Here is a 15,297-nt window from a genome sequence, read left to right on the forward strand (position 1 = left end):
GGACAAAGTCAGCATGAAGCCACTGCCATTTGGAATTTTCAGTGTTCCTAAAGCTAACCTGCTGGGTAGAGAGATGAGCATCCAGTGCTCTGTACTTTCTATCATCCCTGTAATCCAACAGCTTTTGAATCAATAAGGTTTTCAGGGAAGTTATACTTAACTATCTACAGACCACCTTTTAGCTTAATTTAAAAGCAAGCAAAGGAGCCTGCTGGGCACCATTTCTTTCAGCCTGAACATTAGCTTACTCACCCTTAGCCTTAGCTAATATGAGACTTTTTGAGCATATAAGCACTGGTAAAAGTGAGAAGCACTAAGCTTTTTTTAGCTCTAGAATTACATCAGAAAAATCCAGGGAGCTCACTTACTTGAAATTGAACCAAAAAATTAGAGGCTTTGACTGTACTATGTTCTGAATAGCTCAATTGGTTGACATGCTTGCAAAAGGAAATGAAGGAACAGCATCCTTACCAAAGTTTTAATATTTCTAGACTATATTATTCTTTGATGCTGCACATTTTGAGCAAATTTGTAATTTCTGTGGAGTTAGTGTAGACTGTATTGGGAAACCAGAATTAATATCACAGAATTAATGTAACGGACACCCTAATGAGCCATCACAGGTTTCTGATACTTTGGACAAAACGTCATTATAAGAAAATAAATACGAACTTGTGAATTTACTATCACATACTGGATAGGTTAAATACATTTCTTCAAGATAACTTCATAGAAGCCTTGAGTTTGTAAATCATGTTATGGATAAGTCTGCTATGTATGGTACAAATAAAATAAAGTGAGTGCCAAATGAAATTGCATTAATGACATACCTTTTAAAGGTTTATAAATGCACTGTGGTAACAGAACTAATGGAGTTTTTTAAACAAATGTTGGGTGATAATTTACAAAGGGATACATCTATAATGCTATAATGTTAAATGTTTTAAGATTTTTTTTTTAGAATTAGTATGCAGCCAGACTCCCAAACCACATATTAACCAAAGTAATTTTTTGTGACTGACGAGTTACGGTTAGAAAAATACATTTATTTTTTTATATTTAAATCATGAAAAAAAATCTATTAAAATTGGATCTACTGTCATGCGATAGTTTATAGTCGATGTATACTATACATGTACATTATACTGATTTAACCAATTTACAACTGACCTCCCTCTCAGTCTAAAATGTTTTAAAATTATTGAAAATTATTTGCATTGTGAAAGGCCAAAGACTGCACCAGTAACAAAAGATCTCCAGAATGTGCTGCCAGTCAGCAACAGCACTCTTAAGGAGATATTCCAAGATAAAGAATACAGAAAATGCACAAAACAGACTGCACATGCTGTTTTGTCTTGCATGTAAGGACAATATTTTGGACAGTTACAGCCAGCACAGTCTTATTTAAACTAGGGATTGCCACCTGTCCCATTTTTGCAAGGACCTTGCTATTTTTGAAGTAGTTGCCCAGGGAATGTTCCATACATTTTTAAAATCCTGGGAAGTATATGGAATTTACTGTACTCTTTTTATTTTTTAATTCAAGGTTTTCAGCTAATAAAGTGTGTGAATGTATATTTGGGAAAATGTAATTTTTTGAAGGAAGCCAGTTACCTAGTGTAACTTTTTCAGTTAGTTTAATCTAAAGTGTAACATTTACAGTAATAGTGCATTATGCCACAAGTCAGATGTACAGCTTAACAAAAAATACCCCAAAATCAAAAACATGCTGACCATGCATCTAATGTTGTCTAACGCTACCGGCCTAACAATTATTATGTTTCCAAGTCTGAAACATTTACATATAGAGACTAATGTTGAAGAGCACTAATGACAAAAAAAACAAATCAGGCACCTCCCAAGGAGATATGTAACAAATGAGATGCACTAAATGATTCTAAATTTGCTGCTTCTCAGCTAAAACAAAAGAATAATGAAGCCACGTGGTTTTCATAATTTCACTTGTGGAAAGATCAGGTGTCTCTGTGTCTCAGACGGAGGGGAGCACAAAGAAATGCAAAAAAGCAAACCCTATGACACCTTTTTAGCTTTCAATTTTCATGTATTGCTGATATATATAACTATATACTTTACAATGCAAAATATATTGCATAAGTAAAACAATTGATACAGTATAATGTGATATATATACAGAAGCTATAAATTATGTTTTCCACATCATGAAACAACTGAAATGCTGCAAAGAAGAGCACACAAAAAAGGTTAATAAAATAAGATTTGGTCAAGGAAGATGTTAAAGCCTATTTTTATAAGAGATTAAACAAATAGGGGATATATTCATAGAGTTAAATATCAATTTCACATACAAATCATCCCAATGCTTACATAGCCTGTAATATGTTTATATAGTTCATGTATGTACAAATGAAGAAGAGATATGATATGCACTAGCTACACTAATGTAAATGAAGCTTAGAATATTCCATTTAAACAACCAATAAATGAATGAAAACCAAGTAAACACTGAGTTAATGTGAAAACTGTATGCACTCAAAAATGAACATTCTCATTTAAAGATGATGTTCTACAATGTTTTGAAATGCAAGTAGTCGTGATCTTTTTTTCTGAAAGAGCAAGTATTACTAAATGATAGTACAGAAATAAAGCCATCATAAATATTTATTAATTTTAACAATGAATTTCGCTGCTTTGTGCATCAGGAGGGGAATTTGTCTCGTAGAACAAGAAGATTGTCTGGTCCTCTCACTCCATCATGCTATCGTACATTAATAGGATGGTATTGCCTCCTATTACAAAACGCAATCTGCTCTCTATGCTACACGTAGTCCACAAACAGCATGATATTGTTCCATATATATAATATGCATCTTCCTGTCAATCTCTAATAACAATCTCTTTTGTTTTAAATGAGAAATTCCCTTTGTTTAGTTTGAGATCAGTGAAAATCAGCAGATTTGATTTCTCCTGCACTAAAACAATTTGTATAATTTTATGTAGAGAAAAAATTGTTAATCTGTTTTGATGGGTGAATTCAATACATTTGTATTTCAGGACAAAATGTTAGAATCTATCAATTACAGACGATGAACAGAACAGTAGTGAAACAAAGCCTGTCCACAGGAAACAAAGCACATGGAAATGTAAACAGATTAGCCAGAACTAGAAGAAAAAGAAAAAGTGGAAGACAGAAGAGGGTCACACAGTGGCACAGTGGTTGGCATTTCTACCTCAAAGCTCTGGGTCCCCAAGTTCAGTTCTAGTCCAGGGGTGTTGCATGGGGAATTTGCATGGAGTTTGCATGTTCTACCCCATATTCACCTATGTCCCTTTCAGTATGTCTTTCTCCCACAGTCCAAAGACATACTGATAGGTTAACTGATCTTTAGGAATGCTAGGCCCGGTATGAACATGTGCGTGTCTGGGGTACAGCCCGCCTTCTGCCGGTTATTTGCTGGGATAGGCTCTGGCCCCCCAACGTCCTTGACTTGAATTAAGTGGTTAGAAATTGGATAGATGGAAGAGAGAAGAGATAAATGATATATAACCGAACTATTGAACTGTAACAGTGGGCTCATGATGTTTGAACAATAAGTACAGGTCAGATCTAATGACCATGAACAAACAATAGACAAGAGCTGGGAGCATGGAAGGCTCCGTGACAGTCAAAACGACAATACAAAAATGATAAAATATCGGCTTCCAAGGTTGCAAACCAAGATGTAAAACACACCCACGAGTTAAAATAAAGTGCACAGGGTTCCATAGTAATGACAGTACACAATACAGAGTCACCCCAAGAAATAAATCATCCCCTCAGAAAGAAAAGATGAGCATACAACATATAGTGAAAAAACAATTTTAAAAGATCTAAGCATACACTGGACAACATTACAGTGCACAGTAAGAAAATAAATGTTGGCACAGCCAGAAAAATAGCTGAGGGGGGGATCCAACTCCAGTATCTAAGAATAAAGTATCTGGAGCAGTACATTAAGTATGCACTCCTTCTCTGCAGCTCCAAGACTAATCTCTCTACTGCTGTGTCAAACAACTTGGAAGAGCTAGTGGGAATAACTTTCATCTATGCCAGAGAAAGTAGATCTGCGCACATTTCTGAAATGCATCTATGGCAGATAACAAGGACCCCAAACCAGTCTAACCTCTGGTCTTCCGACATGTATGGGTATGTTCACAGTGCTAAAGAGTAATTCTGTAACCATTAGGAAAATGAAGGTTACAATATTGCCCATCTTCACAAGATAATTTGTCAATAACCAGTTAAATTTTTATCAAGTGTAAATAAAAGCATTGTATTTTAAAATCCTTTGAATTACATTAGAATTTCACTCAGACTCAGTACATTTCTTGTAGAACACTTTTCCCCCTGATCACTACTGCAAATTTAAAAACGGGCGTTGTGTCTACATTCTACTTCAAGATACTTTTGCTTGGACCAGTTATGATTCATTGAGTGAGACATATGAAAGTACTATAGCAGATCCGTTTCGGGCTTGTCCATGTAGATTTCACAGTCATCCAGATTTTCCAACTAAAGTGTAAAAAGTACACTAGTGGAAATAAGACTTACAAGATTAAGTAGTACCATGATGAGGAAAATGAACTTACCCCAATAACACTCAGGCCTTTGAGGTATTCCATCCTGGGCTGAGCCTGAGGAACGCATCCTGCAACCACCACCTTTTTATTTTGTTCTTTAGCTTTCCTAAGAACAAATTTGAAAAAAAAAATTATTGTATTAAAACTGTTTACATTCCAGTATCGATTTTCAGCATACACAATTACCAGAGTTCTTGAACTTCCCAGACGGTCTTGAGACTACAGGCCTCAAGTAAATTTTATGTTAAAAAAATCCATTCACACATTTTCTAAACCACTTTATGCCGTACAGGGTCACAGGAGAGCCAGAGCCTATCCTAGCAAGCCATGGGCGCAAAGCAGGATACACCCTAGACGGGATGCCAGACCATCACAGAGAAAAAAATACATTAAGTACACAGATCCTGCAAAGTAGTTTTTATCTGTTTTACCCACTGTTAAAAATGTAGAAGTTGCAATTATACCAATTTGAAACAAAAATAAAAAGATCTCAATGATGAAAAAACATCTACAAACAGTAAAAAGAGGGACTACAAGGATATATAATTTTTTAGGACTTTAAAATGTACTCTAGGATTTTATATTATCTTCCATTCCTCCCTGTTTTGATATTTACAGTAATCATTTATTTAATCATTGAAGTTACTTGAAAACAGATTCTCATTTACTATGATGACCTGACCAAGATGGTTATATCAGTGTTACCAATAAGACAAAGAAAAGATACATCAGTAAAAAATAACAGAGCAATCGGAGCACTTAGACGTAATACTGCTAATCTGCATGCATGTGTCAGGCAGAAAATATCTAATCATAGAACTGAAAACACCCTCAGGTACACAGGACGTTTTAAGCTGTAAATTGGCGGCAACAAATTGAAATGATATAGCATTTTAATTACGTAGTTGCTCTTGCGAAGAACAGTTCCATAAAGTTACAACTTTAACTATAGTATGATACACAAAGATACAATTGTTGTTAAGACAGGATGGGAAAATGTTCCCAAATAAAGATCTGTTAATTAATTTAAAACATTGAAACATTTGACTAGTATTGAAAGACAGTGAATTACTGTACAAAATAAAGGGCAGGATGACGAGTGAGATAGCAGATGTTATAGAGATAGAGATAACTCTTATGTCAGAACAGACAAGTTCCCGAAGAGCAGTTCAGAGGTCATGTGAACACAACAAATTGTACTTAAGTGTTCACAGAACCTAGAACATCATTCCAAAGAGGTGCTTAAAGAATGAGAGCAGACACCTAGGACAAAGTAAAAATCTATCTCACCAAAATTGCTTTTCTGCATCTATGGTTAAGGAATGGAAGTAAAATGGAAACTCAAGATGCTCTCTGGTGAAAACATTACATCAGGAAGGTTATGTGAGAAGGATTTTAAGTGTTTTCAAAAAACACTTTGCCTTATAGCAGCCTTTCAGACCACAGGCAGTTTCATCATATAGTAGGTAGATATTAGGCACTTTTTTTTTCAATTTTTCAAAACAAAATGTAAGAGAGTTAATAAATGTTACAGAAAAGGCAAGTATTCATAGCAGACATATGTAAGCCTTTTCTGGAATGTCTCTCTGGTAAAAAGTCTCCTACATGCCAGGAATGAATACAACGCACCACTTTCCAGAGAAGAATCCCACAGAATCTAGACTGGCTCTCCAAATTCCTACGAACGAGTGCAACAACTGTAAATGTGCACCCATTTCCCAGTCTTTAAGCAGTGTTAACTTCTATTAAACTTAATAGGATTGTAATACATTTTCTTCAGTGGATGAAATAGCTTTTCTGGCTCTGCAATCCATACATGCAATAAAAGGGAACGAGGGACCGAAAACATTTAGCCTTTCAGATTTTTTTTATGAAAAGGATGTTGAGAGACAAAACATTGAAAGGGAAGATGTAGTCCTATGATTTTTTATTTTAAAAAATGCATAATTCAATGTGAAATAACAAAAGGAGAAGAAAAGCTTTCATCCAAGGAAAATATGCACGCTTCTAACAAGTGTCACTTCTGGAATCTGTCTTTATTAAAATCATCTCCCCATTTTAAAGCTTTCTTCTTTTAATGAAATCAACCCTGCCTTGAACCTTCTTTTTCTGAATTGCAGCTCCGTACATTTTATAAAAAGAAATACTATTTTTTTCATTCCATAAATTAATTTTCCGGGCAGAAGACTGAATAGCAATTTAATTAGGCAGAAGGCATTGTGCATGCATTTTATTTCCTTTTTTAAAGAATGGTGTTTAGAATAAATAATGCCACACAAAATGAAGGGCTTTTAAATCACATCAACACAAATCCTCAGGATGATCAGCTATGCCACATTAGACCAAAGAAATATCAGCTGAGGAAATTAAGTAGAAAAAAGCTTTTCTTTTTCCTTAACTTAATGAGATTCTAGCTTTTCCATTTTTACCCAAGACTAGGAAGTCATGCAGCCTCACAGCAAGTGAATGCAGTTCGAAAGCGTCTCAAACCATATTTATTTTTTACAAATCGCTTGATCTGATTTCTTATTTGTTATTACTATTTCAGAGTATTGCGGATTAGCTATGCAAGTCTCATGTGACAAACATCAGAAAAATTGTTGGATAGCACTAAAATTATAAGCATCTTTCTTATTAAATAAAACATCATTGGTTTGGCCTTTTACTTGTTTCTTTTTACTTTGCAGTTTCTGTTGCATAGCTTTAAATCTGAAATGATTTAAACCAACTTAAAGTAAGTGTTTTCACTTAATTTCTATGTATTTTCTGAGCTTTGTATTTTTTTAATCAACCAACATATTACAGTATTATGCATGTGATTCCCTATATATATATCTGCGACAGATAGGCCACATATCTGGACAGTCAAACAAGCAGATGGAAACAAGCACTGAAAAAAATAACCAATACTATACAAGCACACTGCATACACATACACAGAAAAAACAGCGATTTCTGCATTTATTATTGATCTAAATGAATAAAAAAGTATTTTAAAACTGCGATATGAGAGAAGCTTCACGGGACTGTTTAGTTTTGCACCAGGATATTTCGTTCCACTGTATACTTGTATATGGCTGAAATGACAGATAAACATGAACTTGAACTTGAAAGTGCCTAACACACATTTCGTTACACAACATGAAAAGGCTTCCGTTGTAACAACCTGTCTGAGCTAATCCTAATAACTATGTAGTGTAGTACTATGTACTTCCAATTTAGTAAATCCATTTAGAAAAGCAATACAAGAACATGCAGTAATTTTGTGCATTTTTGTTATTTATTCTTTTAACAAAAACTTCCACATCCTGCCAAGTCAACGCCCAGGGCAACAGAATGGAGATAATAGTGAACACATGGCATTAAGACTTACATTATCTATCCCGGCAATCAGTGCTTCTGGACTGCATGCAAGTATCCCTTCTTTAATGTCTATAATATATACAGTATATAAATAATTTGCATATCAAACAAAAGACCATAGACCACAAACTACTACCAAACTGAATGATGCAAAAATAATGAATGCCAGTAAGTAGTGATCATTTTCATAGCAAACTCGCCCATTAAATTACAGATATCTAGCATAAACAAGATGAGCTGATGATGTCAACAGCTTTGGCAGTAGAAACACAAGAAAGAGGCATCATGTAAGTGACTTCATAATTTAACTTTAATGATTTAATTGTGAAATTAGACTAGTTACACCAGAAATATTTTATCAATAGTCTGTTCTTTTATTCAAACACTTTTCATTCACTGCAAATACCTGGGTATGTTACTGTATCTCGTACTGCAGAAGAAAAAACTTTTCACAACACCAGATGTTAGGTTTATCAAATCTCTTTTGATAAGCAGGATACTTTTCCTATTAGTCATCTGACTAAACCACATACTGGCATCTCATCCTGTCTCACATGTATCAGGTTATTGAGGGTGAGATCATACCCAGATATAACTGAATAATCATGACACTTTGAAATATAAAACATGAAATATAATTTTATCCTTAATTCAGCCTTGAGATCAACATATTTGTGAACTTTTAGTATTTACTACTCTCATCAGACATACTGTATAATGAACACTGCTGCATTAATAGTTTGGATTTTACATTTATCTACAGTCATTTAAAACATCAAGCATAATTAAGCCATTTAGATTCATTTTCTAAAGCAGTGATGTCTGTTAATGAAAGAAGGAGTAGATCTTTTCATAACAGTTTAAATACCTAAATGAAACCTTGAGCTTTCCTGTGTTAAAAAATCTGGGTATCACATGATTGTCTTTGTTAAAGTCATGCTAAGAATAGAATAATAATAATAATAATAATAATAATAGCAATTACACTTATACAGTGCTTTTCTGGACACTCCACTCAAAGCGCTTTACAGGTAATGGGGACTCCCTATCCACCATCACCAATGTGCAGCATCCACCTGGATCATGCAACAGCGGCCATAGTGTGCCAGTACACTCCCAAGACACCAGCTATCAGTGGGGAGGAGTACAGAGTGATGAAACCAATTCATAGTGAGGTAAAGGCCAATGGGAATTTGGCCAGGACGCCAGGGTTACACCCCTACTCTTTTCGAGAAATACCATGGGATTTTTAATGACCACAGAGAGTCAAGACCTCGGTGTTACATCTCATCCGAAGGACGGCGCCTTTTTACAATATAGTGTCCCCAGCACCCACATAGGACTGCTTAGCTTCAGTGGGTTGCAAGTTGTGAGCTTTAGGGCGATATGGCTGCTGGCGGTTTAGAAAGAATAAGAACATATAAGAAATATAAGAATAAAAATATAAGAAAATATTTCTCACACCTGAAGAAGGCTCCACGGCCGAAACATTGTGTATTCTTTCTTCTCTTTGGAGTGTAGAATAAACCTATTACTTGTTCCTTTGCAGCCTACGCATACTGACACAGCTACCCACCTAAATATAAGAACTATTAGTTATTCTTCTAAATAAATATACTAGCATGCCCTTTTTGTGCTAAAAGACCCACTCGGTGAGAAAAGTTAAAATAGCATAAACCTTTAACTATTCAAACTAAAATATTAAGTATTCCATTTAGGTTGATTGAGAACATGAAGAGAATATTTACACAGATAATAGTGAGTGTCTGGAATAAGTACCCTGCTGAAGCTGATTCCCTTAAATCACAAAGGATTAGTGAGATCCCAAGTTACACTTGTCGTAAGATACGCAACAACTTGTGAAAGTCAATCACAAGCACAATATAGAATAATTTATGTTCTTTAACTTTAGAAAATAAATTCCATCTTACTAATGACTTAAATCTAGACGCATAATCCAATTACAAATAGCTTATCAAAGCAACATCACTCACTTCTATCAAAGATCCCACTCAAATTCTATCTACACAGCTTTAAGCACTGAGTGGTGGTTTTGCAAGCTCTCTATAGGAACACCAAGCCAAAACAGTTGATAATACCTCTATCTTTTCTATGTATGAGAAAATGCTTTTTTACACTTTATAGAGAAATTTATCAGTGGAAGAACACCATGGTTCACGGCTCCACACACCAGGTCTGAGATTCAATCAGAAGGAATATTCTGTAGCCTCCCATCTCTGCATGCTTCCTTCTGAGAGCACACATATTTCATTCCTAAAGAATCTAGTTTTCTGTTGTCTCAGTGCTGCAGTTCAACTGAGATGCTCTACCTGACAAATAAGGGACGTTGAGAAAGCAATGAGGCACAAAAAGACATCTAGGATAACTACAAACTCAAGAACATAAGCTACAGTAGGTGCTTAAAAGAAGGCGCTTAAAAGAAGAAAAAGTGGCATAGCACATAGATTAAAAAATCAGAGATACTTAGCTATAGTGTATATAGTAAGAGATACCTATAGAGATACTACAAGAAACAGCTCTACTTTGCCCACATAACCTCTATAACAGACCATTTTATATCCGGTACTCAAAATCAAAGTTGTTGTCATTACATTCCAAGAAATGCTGATGCTCTGTTGAAGAAGGTAGCAAGCTTTCTTCTTACAATAATTTCATTACTTTTATCTTTGAGCTCATTTAGAAGGACATTAAAACCACTAAGAAGAAGCTATGAGGTTTGAAATCACAGTCCCTATTGCAATTACAGTACATACAGTTCTTAAACTTCTTTGAAAATTACAGAATATGATTAAATACAATACACAGCTAGGGATGTAAACATCACCTTTGAACTTATAAACTCACAGGAAGGAAAACATGTTTTTGTTGGACAGAAATAGAAAACAATAAAATCTGCATTCATATGTATTGGAAGGGAGGGATTACTTTCATTACTGTCAAGATCAGTTTTCAAGACTAGAGTGTCTTTAAGCAAGGTAATTATGAATTCCAGTGCCTGTGACACAGATCTTAAGACTTGTATTTGCAGAAAATGTTGTTTACACTACTAAATAGATTAAGCATTTCAAATTATTGGGGATTTATCCAAGTTAAGCTTTGCTGTTCCTTGGGGTATAAAGCTAGTAAAAACATAGCTACTCGGTACCATTGCTCTCACTTATTTTTTATACCCTGTACTTTTAATGGTGCTAAGTCATACAAAACAAACCACAATATAATTAGAAACTGGCACCTCTTAGCATTAAATTTCACTTAATGAGAGGTTCTTATCCTGTCATATAGCCTAAACCTCTCCAGAATAAGATTATACATTGATACCACCTTTAAAAAACAATCAAAATATAGTATTAGACATCTTTTCATTATTAAAGCCTATTTTGGCTAGGTATCATAAACTATATATTTTCTTCTGTGCACATATCATCTAGGACTAGGTCAAGTTAGGTAAGAAGAACAGAATCTGTGATTATGAGGAAGAAAACACGTTGTATAACTGACTAAGAAACAAATGACCCCACTCTCCCCTGCACATAAGCTGGCTTTGAACCACAGTTCATGCATAATACAGCATGTGTTGTTTCCTCTAGCCCTTCAATACCTAGAGTACTATATTTCTGCTGAAATCTGTTTTTTTTTTCAAGTCAAATGTTGTTTAAAAATTAGTAATTGTTGTGTTGGGGGAATTCATACTGAAATAGTTACACTCCAATCTTGGCAAACATTAATTTGAAAATTAACATAAAAGATAAATATTCTCAGTTGAATAGTTTTCCAAAACAATTATATCACTGTGAGAATGTCAAAAGTTTCTGTGACAATTATGTATTCCAGCAATAATAAAAAGAACTCTGTATTCCCAAAATGTATGCTGTAGTGTTTCTATATACTGTATAACGTCTCTGCAGTAGCTTCTATAAATTCATGCTACAGTACTCCATAAGTACATACAAAATCCTCATAAATACAGGGTATTTCACTCAGGGATTGCTATAGATCTACATTCATCAAGCAGATTAGCTCCCATCTTGGAAACCATCCCTTTCTGCTGTAATTATTATTTTTTTCTGTGTCTAGACCTTATTATTTACAGATTTCAATAGAAATAATAGAAGTGTCATAAGAAATGTTAAGTACTTGCTGGGGTAAGATCATGTACAGCTGACTTGCTATACAGCCTATTTATCACTAAACCACTATACTATACTGAAAACTACACTACAGGAAGTCGAAATCAGCAATGCAAAAAAAATGACCCTGAGCTCAGGTTCGGTTTTTGTAGCTGTTTTGTGTGTGAGAGCAACAATTATCACAGAAAACATAAAAATTCATGTCTCATCTTGAGAAAGTAATTCTGGAGATTCCCAAAGCTGCTCGTCCTTATTTTACTACTCTCAATAGACATAGAACTGTTGGGAATTTGTATTGCATACTAAAAATAATGTTGTTTTTTTGTTAAGATTGTATTTATATCATTTGCTGCAAAAAATATAAATGCAAAAAAATTGGTTCCTGGTCATTTATTTGCTTAGTTACCCCACTTGACGTTACTTCGTGGGACAAAGGATATTGAAAGTAGATGCTTCCAAACAGATGTGGCTCCTGACTTAATTAAGCAACACCCCATCATCCTTATGGTCATGTATAAAAATGTCCAGTTGCCCATTATTTTGGCTACCACAGATAGAAGAGGAGTTCTCAGTGACTGTTGGGGTGATTGTTGGGGCACATTTGGTAGGAGCCCAACATGCTTATGTTTCATGAGGAACAGTGGTTAAGGTGATACTGGTATGGAAATCTGAGAGAAAGACAATCGACTAGAGGCAACAGCAGATGAAAGTGCATACTCCTTAACCGTGATGTTCATGGTTCACGTCCACTCAAACCCTTAAGGCGCAATGTAAATGCTCAATAATATAAAGCCATTCTGAGTAATCACGTCCATCCTATGGTGAAGCATCTGTATCCAGATGGGAGATGAATCTTTCAGGATGACAATGTCCCTATCCACAGGGAATGTGTGGTCACCGAATGGTTTGATGTGCATGAAAATGATATAATCATATGCCATGGTCATCTCAGTCACCAGATTTCAACTCAATTTGACATTTATGGGAGATTCTGGAGTGATGCACGAGATACCAGTTTTTACTGCTATAAGTCAAACACCAAATGATGGAATTTCTCGTGGAAGAGTGGTGCTGCATTCCTCCAGTAGAGTTCTAGACATTTGTAGAATTCAGTGTGCACTGAAGCTGTTCTGGCTGTAGTAGTGGCACAACGTCCTATTAAGACACTTTATGTTGATGGTTTCTTTATTTTGCAGTTACATGTACCTGTATCTCTAAAACCTCTTAGGCCACCATAGTTGTAAAATAAATTGGAATAAATTCAAAATAAAGGTAGAAATGAAAGCAAATTAAAAGTAAATTACATTCAAAGTGTCTTCATAAACAGTTTTATACAAAACCTGTCATAAATTATTAAGGAATACACACATTTAAAAACAAGAGTCCTATTTAAAGGTGACTGCATTTTATAAATTAAGTAAGAGGTAAGCTACTAACTTTACATTGATACATTAGTTACTTAAAGGCTAAGAAAACATGTTGACACTTAAGAAAACTGAAAAAGATTTTTAAAATATAATGGAGGAAATCTTGAGATTTGAGATTTCCTCCAGTATATTTATATGATATGAGAGATTTTAAGTTACTTATTTCTGAATAAACCAGTGTAACTTATTAAAAGCTTGATTTGCAGATTTTTTTATGAGCCAAATATACACAAGTACTTAGAAAAAAGCACTTAAATTTAAAAAATACTTGTACTTCAAGTGGCTAAGGGTTGCATTAAGCAAAAGCTGATTATTAAAAAAGAGCAGAAGACAAAGATGCACTATTGCCAGTTCAGTAAATGTTGCCTTCAAAAACTCACAATGTAATCAGACTCATGTGGCTTTTGGTCAAGACAAAATGCTGTGTTTTGTTACACGCTACAGCTAGATCTATCACGGTATTCCACATAGTATGTACACTCAGCAACAATAGCTATTAAAACAATTAAAACAAATAAAAGGTATATATCAACTACATTGCAGGATTATGCCTATTGCAGGACCCCTTCAACGTAAGACCTGATTTCATAAGACATTCGTGTTTCAGACAACAGATGACAAATTATGGAAACGGCATGCATTACTTCATTTGAAACCTTTCGCAATTAAGTTCTTCTCTTCAGACAACAAAACAAGATTTCCAGGTAGAATGTCAGCAATAATGAGGAAAAAAAGCCGGCATTATTTAAAAACAATATAAATGCTGGAGAGGCAACAAAGACCTTCAGAACGGCACTGGAGATTTTTTGATGATTAAATAATTTAAAATCAAAATATATACACAAGATGCCTTCTTAATTCAACTGAGACCATGCTGAAATTTAAAGATCAAATAGACATATTCCTTCTAAACTTTCAAACATAATTAGCAGGTCCTTTTGAAATTTACACAATCAGTTTATTTGTTTAAACTCATTTTCAAAAGGAGTAATCAAAATAAATAATTTCATACATGTGAGAATTTATATTAACACGCAGACACCAATACATTTCTTGTTTACATTAGTCCAGTTTTTACAAACTTAACATGTGATAGATGGTAATGTACACCTATTTGGAGTCAAACATATGCCAAGGTCTGTGTAGGCTTAAGGGAAGTGTTCTACTTGATATCATGTTACTTTTTCAGAAGAAATTTCATCACTCAGGGCACCACCATTATGTGCACTAAGGTTCCACAAATCTGCAAGATAGATTTAATTCCAAACAGAGAATTAGGCATGACTGATTCCATAATTGTTGATAAATTACATATGAATGAGACCTATCTATTTTGTAAAAGGAAAGTTGATCATAGTGTTTCTAAGGAGTGTAGTTATATACTGTATATGTTTACACATAGAAATATGTACAGTTTTAAGAGGAAGCTGAATTTCACTGCATAAATTAATCAGGTCACACATGAGGTTTAAATGACTGAATGAGAAATGATTGTTTCAATCAGTTAAATCCTTTTAATTGTGTACAATATACAAAAACTATAAATTTCTATGCACACATACAGCTGGGATTGTTTAGCTTCATTACACCTCACTGACCCCTGCCAAGCAGCAGGGGCAGTCTGAGCTGCCGGGACACCTGGAAACATCCCGGTGGGCGGGAGGCCATGGCCACTTGACAGCTGTACTCCATGGTTTTTGTGGCCGCCAGCAATCATCGCCCACTTTATTCCTGCCCCCCCCCCGAAGTCCATCACAGCA

At 34.8% G+C, this 15,297-nt stretch overlaps 1 protein-coding gene across 1 annotated transcript in view; it reads right to left on the bottom strand.

Moving 5' to 3' along the window:
* The window catches only part of cdkal1 (CDKAL1 threonylcarbamoyladenosine tRNA methylthiotransferase), a 406,686-nt gene that overhangs the window by 286,667 nt on the left and 104,722 nt on the right, over positions 1–15,297 (bottom strand). The window contains exon 5 of the mRNA XM_088929462.1: positions 4,609–4,705. Within this exon, the coding sequence (XP_088785588.1) occupies positions 4,609–4,705 (97 nt within the window). The remainder of the gene's footprint in view (positions 1–4,608; positions 4,706–15,297) is intronic.

Source organism: Atractosteus spatula, chromosome 12, assembly GCF_055471065.1.
Source record: "Atractosteus spatula isolate fAtrSpa1 chromosome 12, fAtrSpa1.hap1, whole genome shotgun sequence".
NCBI classification, from domain to species: domain Eukaryota; kingdom Metazoa; phylum Chordata; class Actinopteri; order Semionotiformes; family Lepisosteidae; genus Atractosteus; species Atractosteus spatula.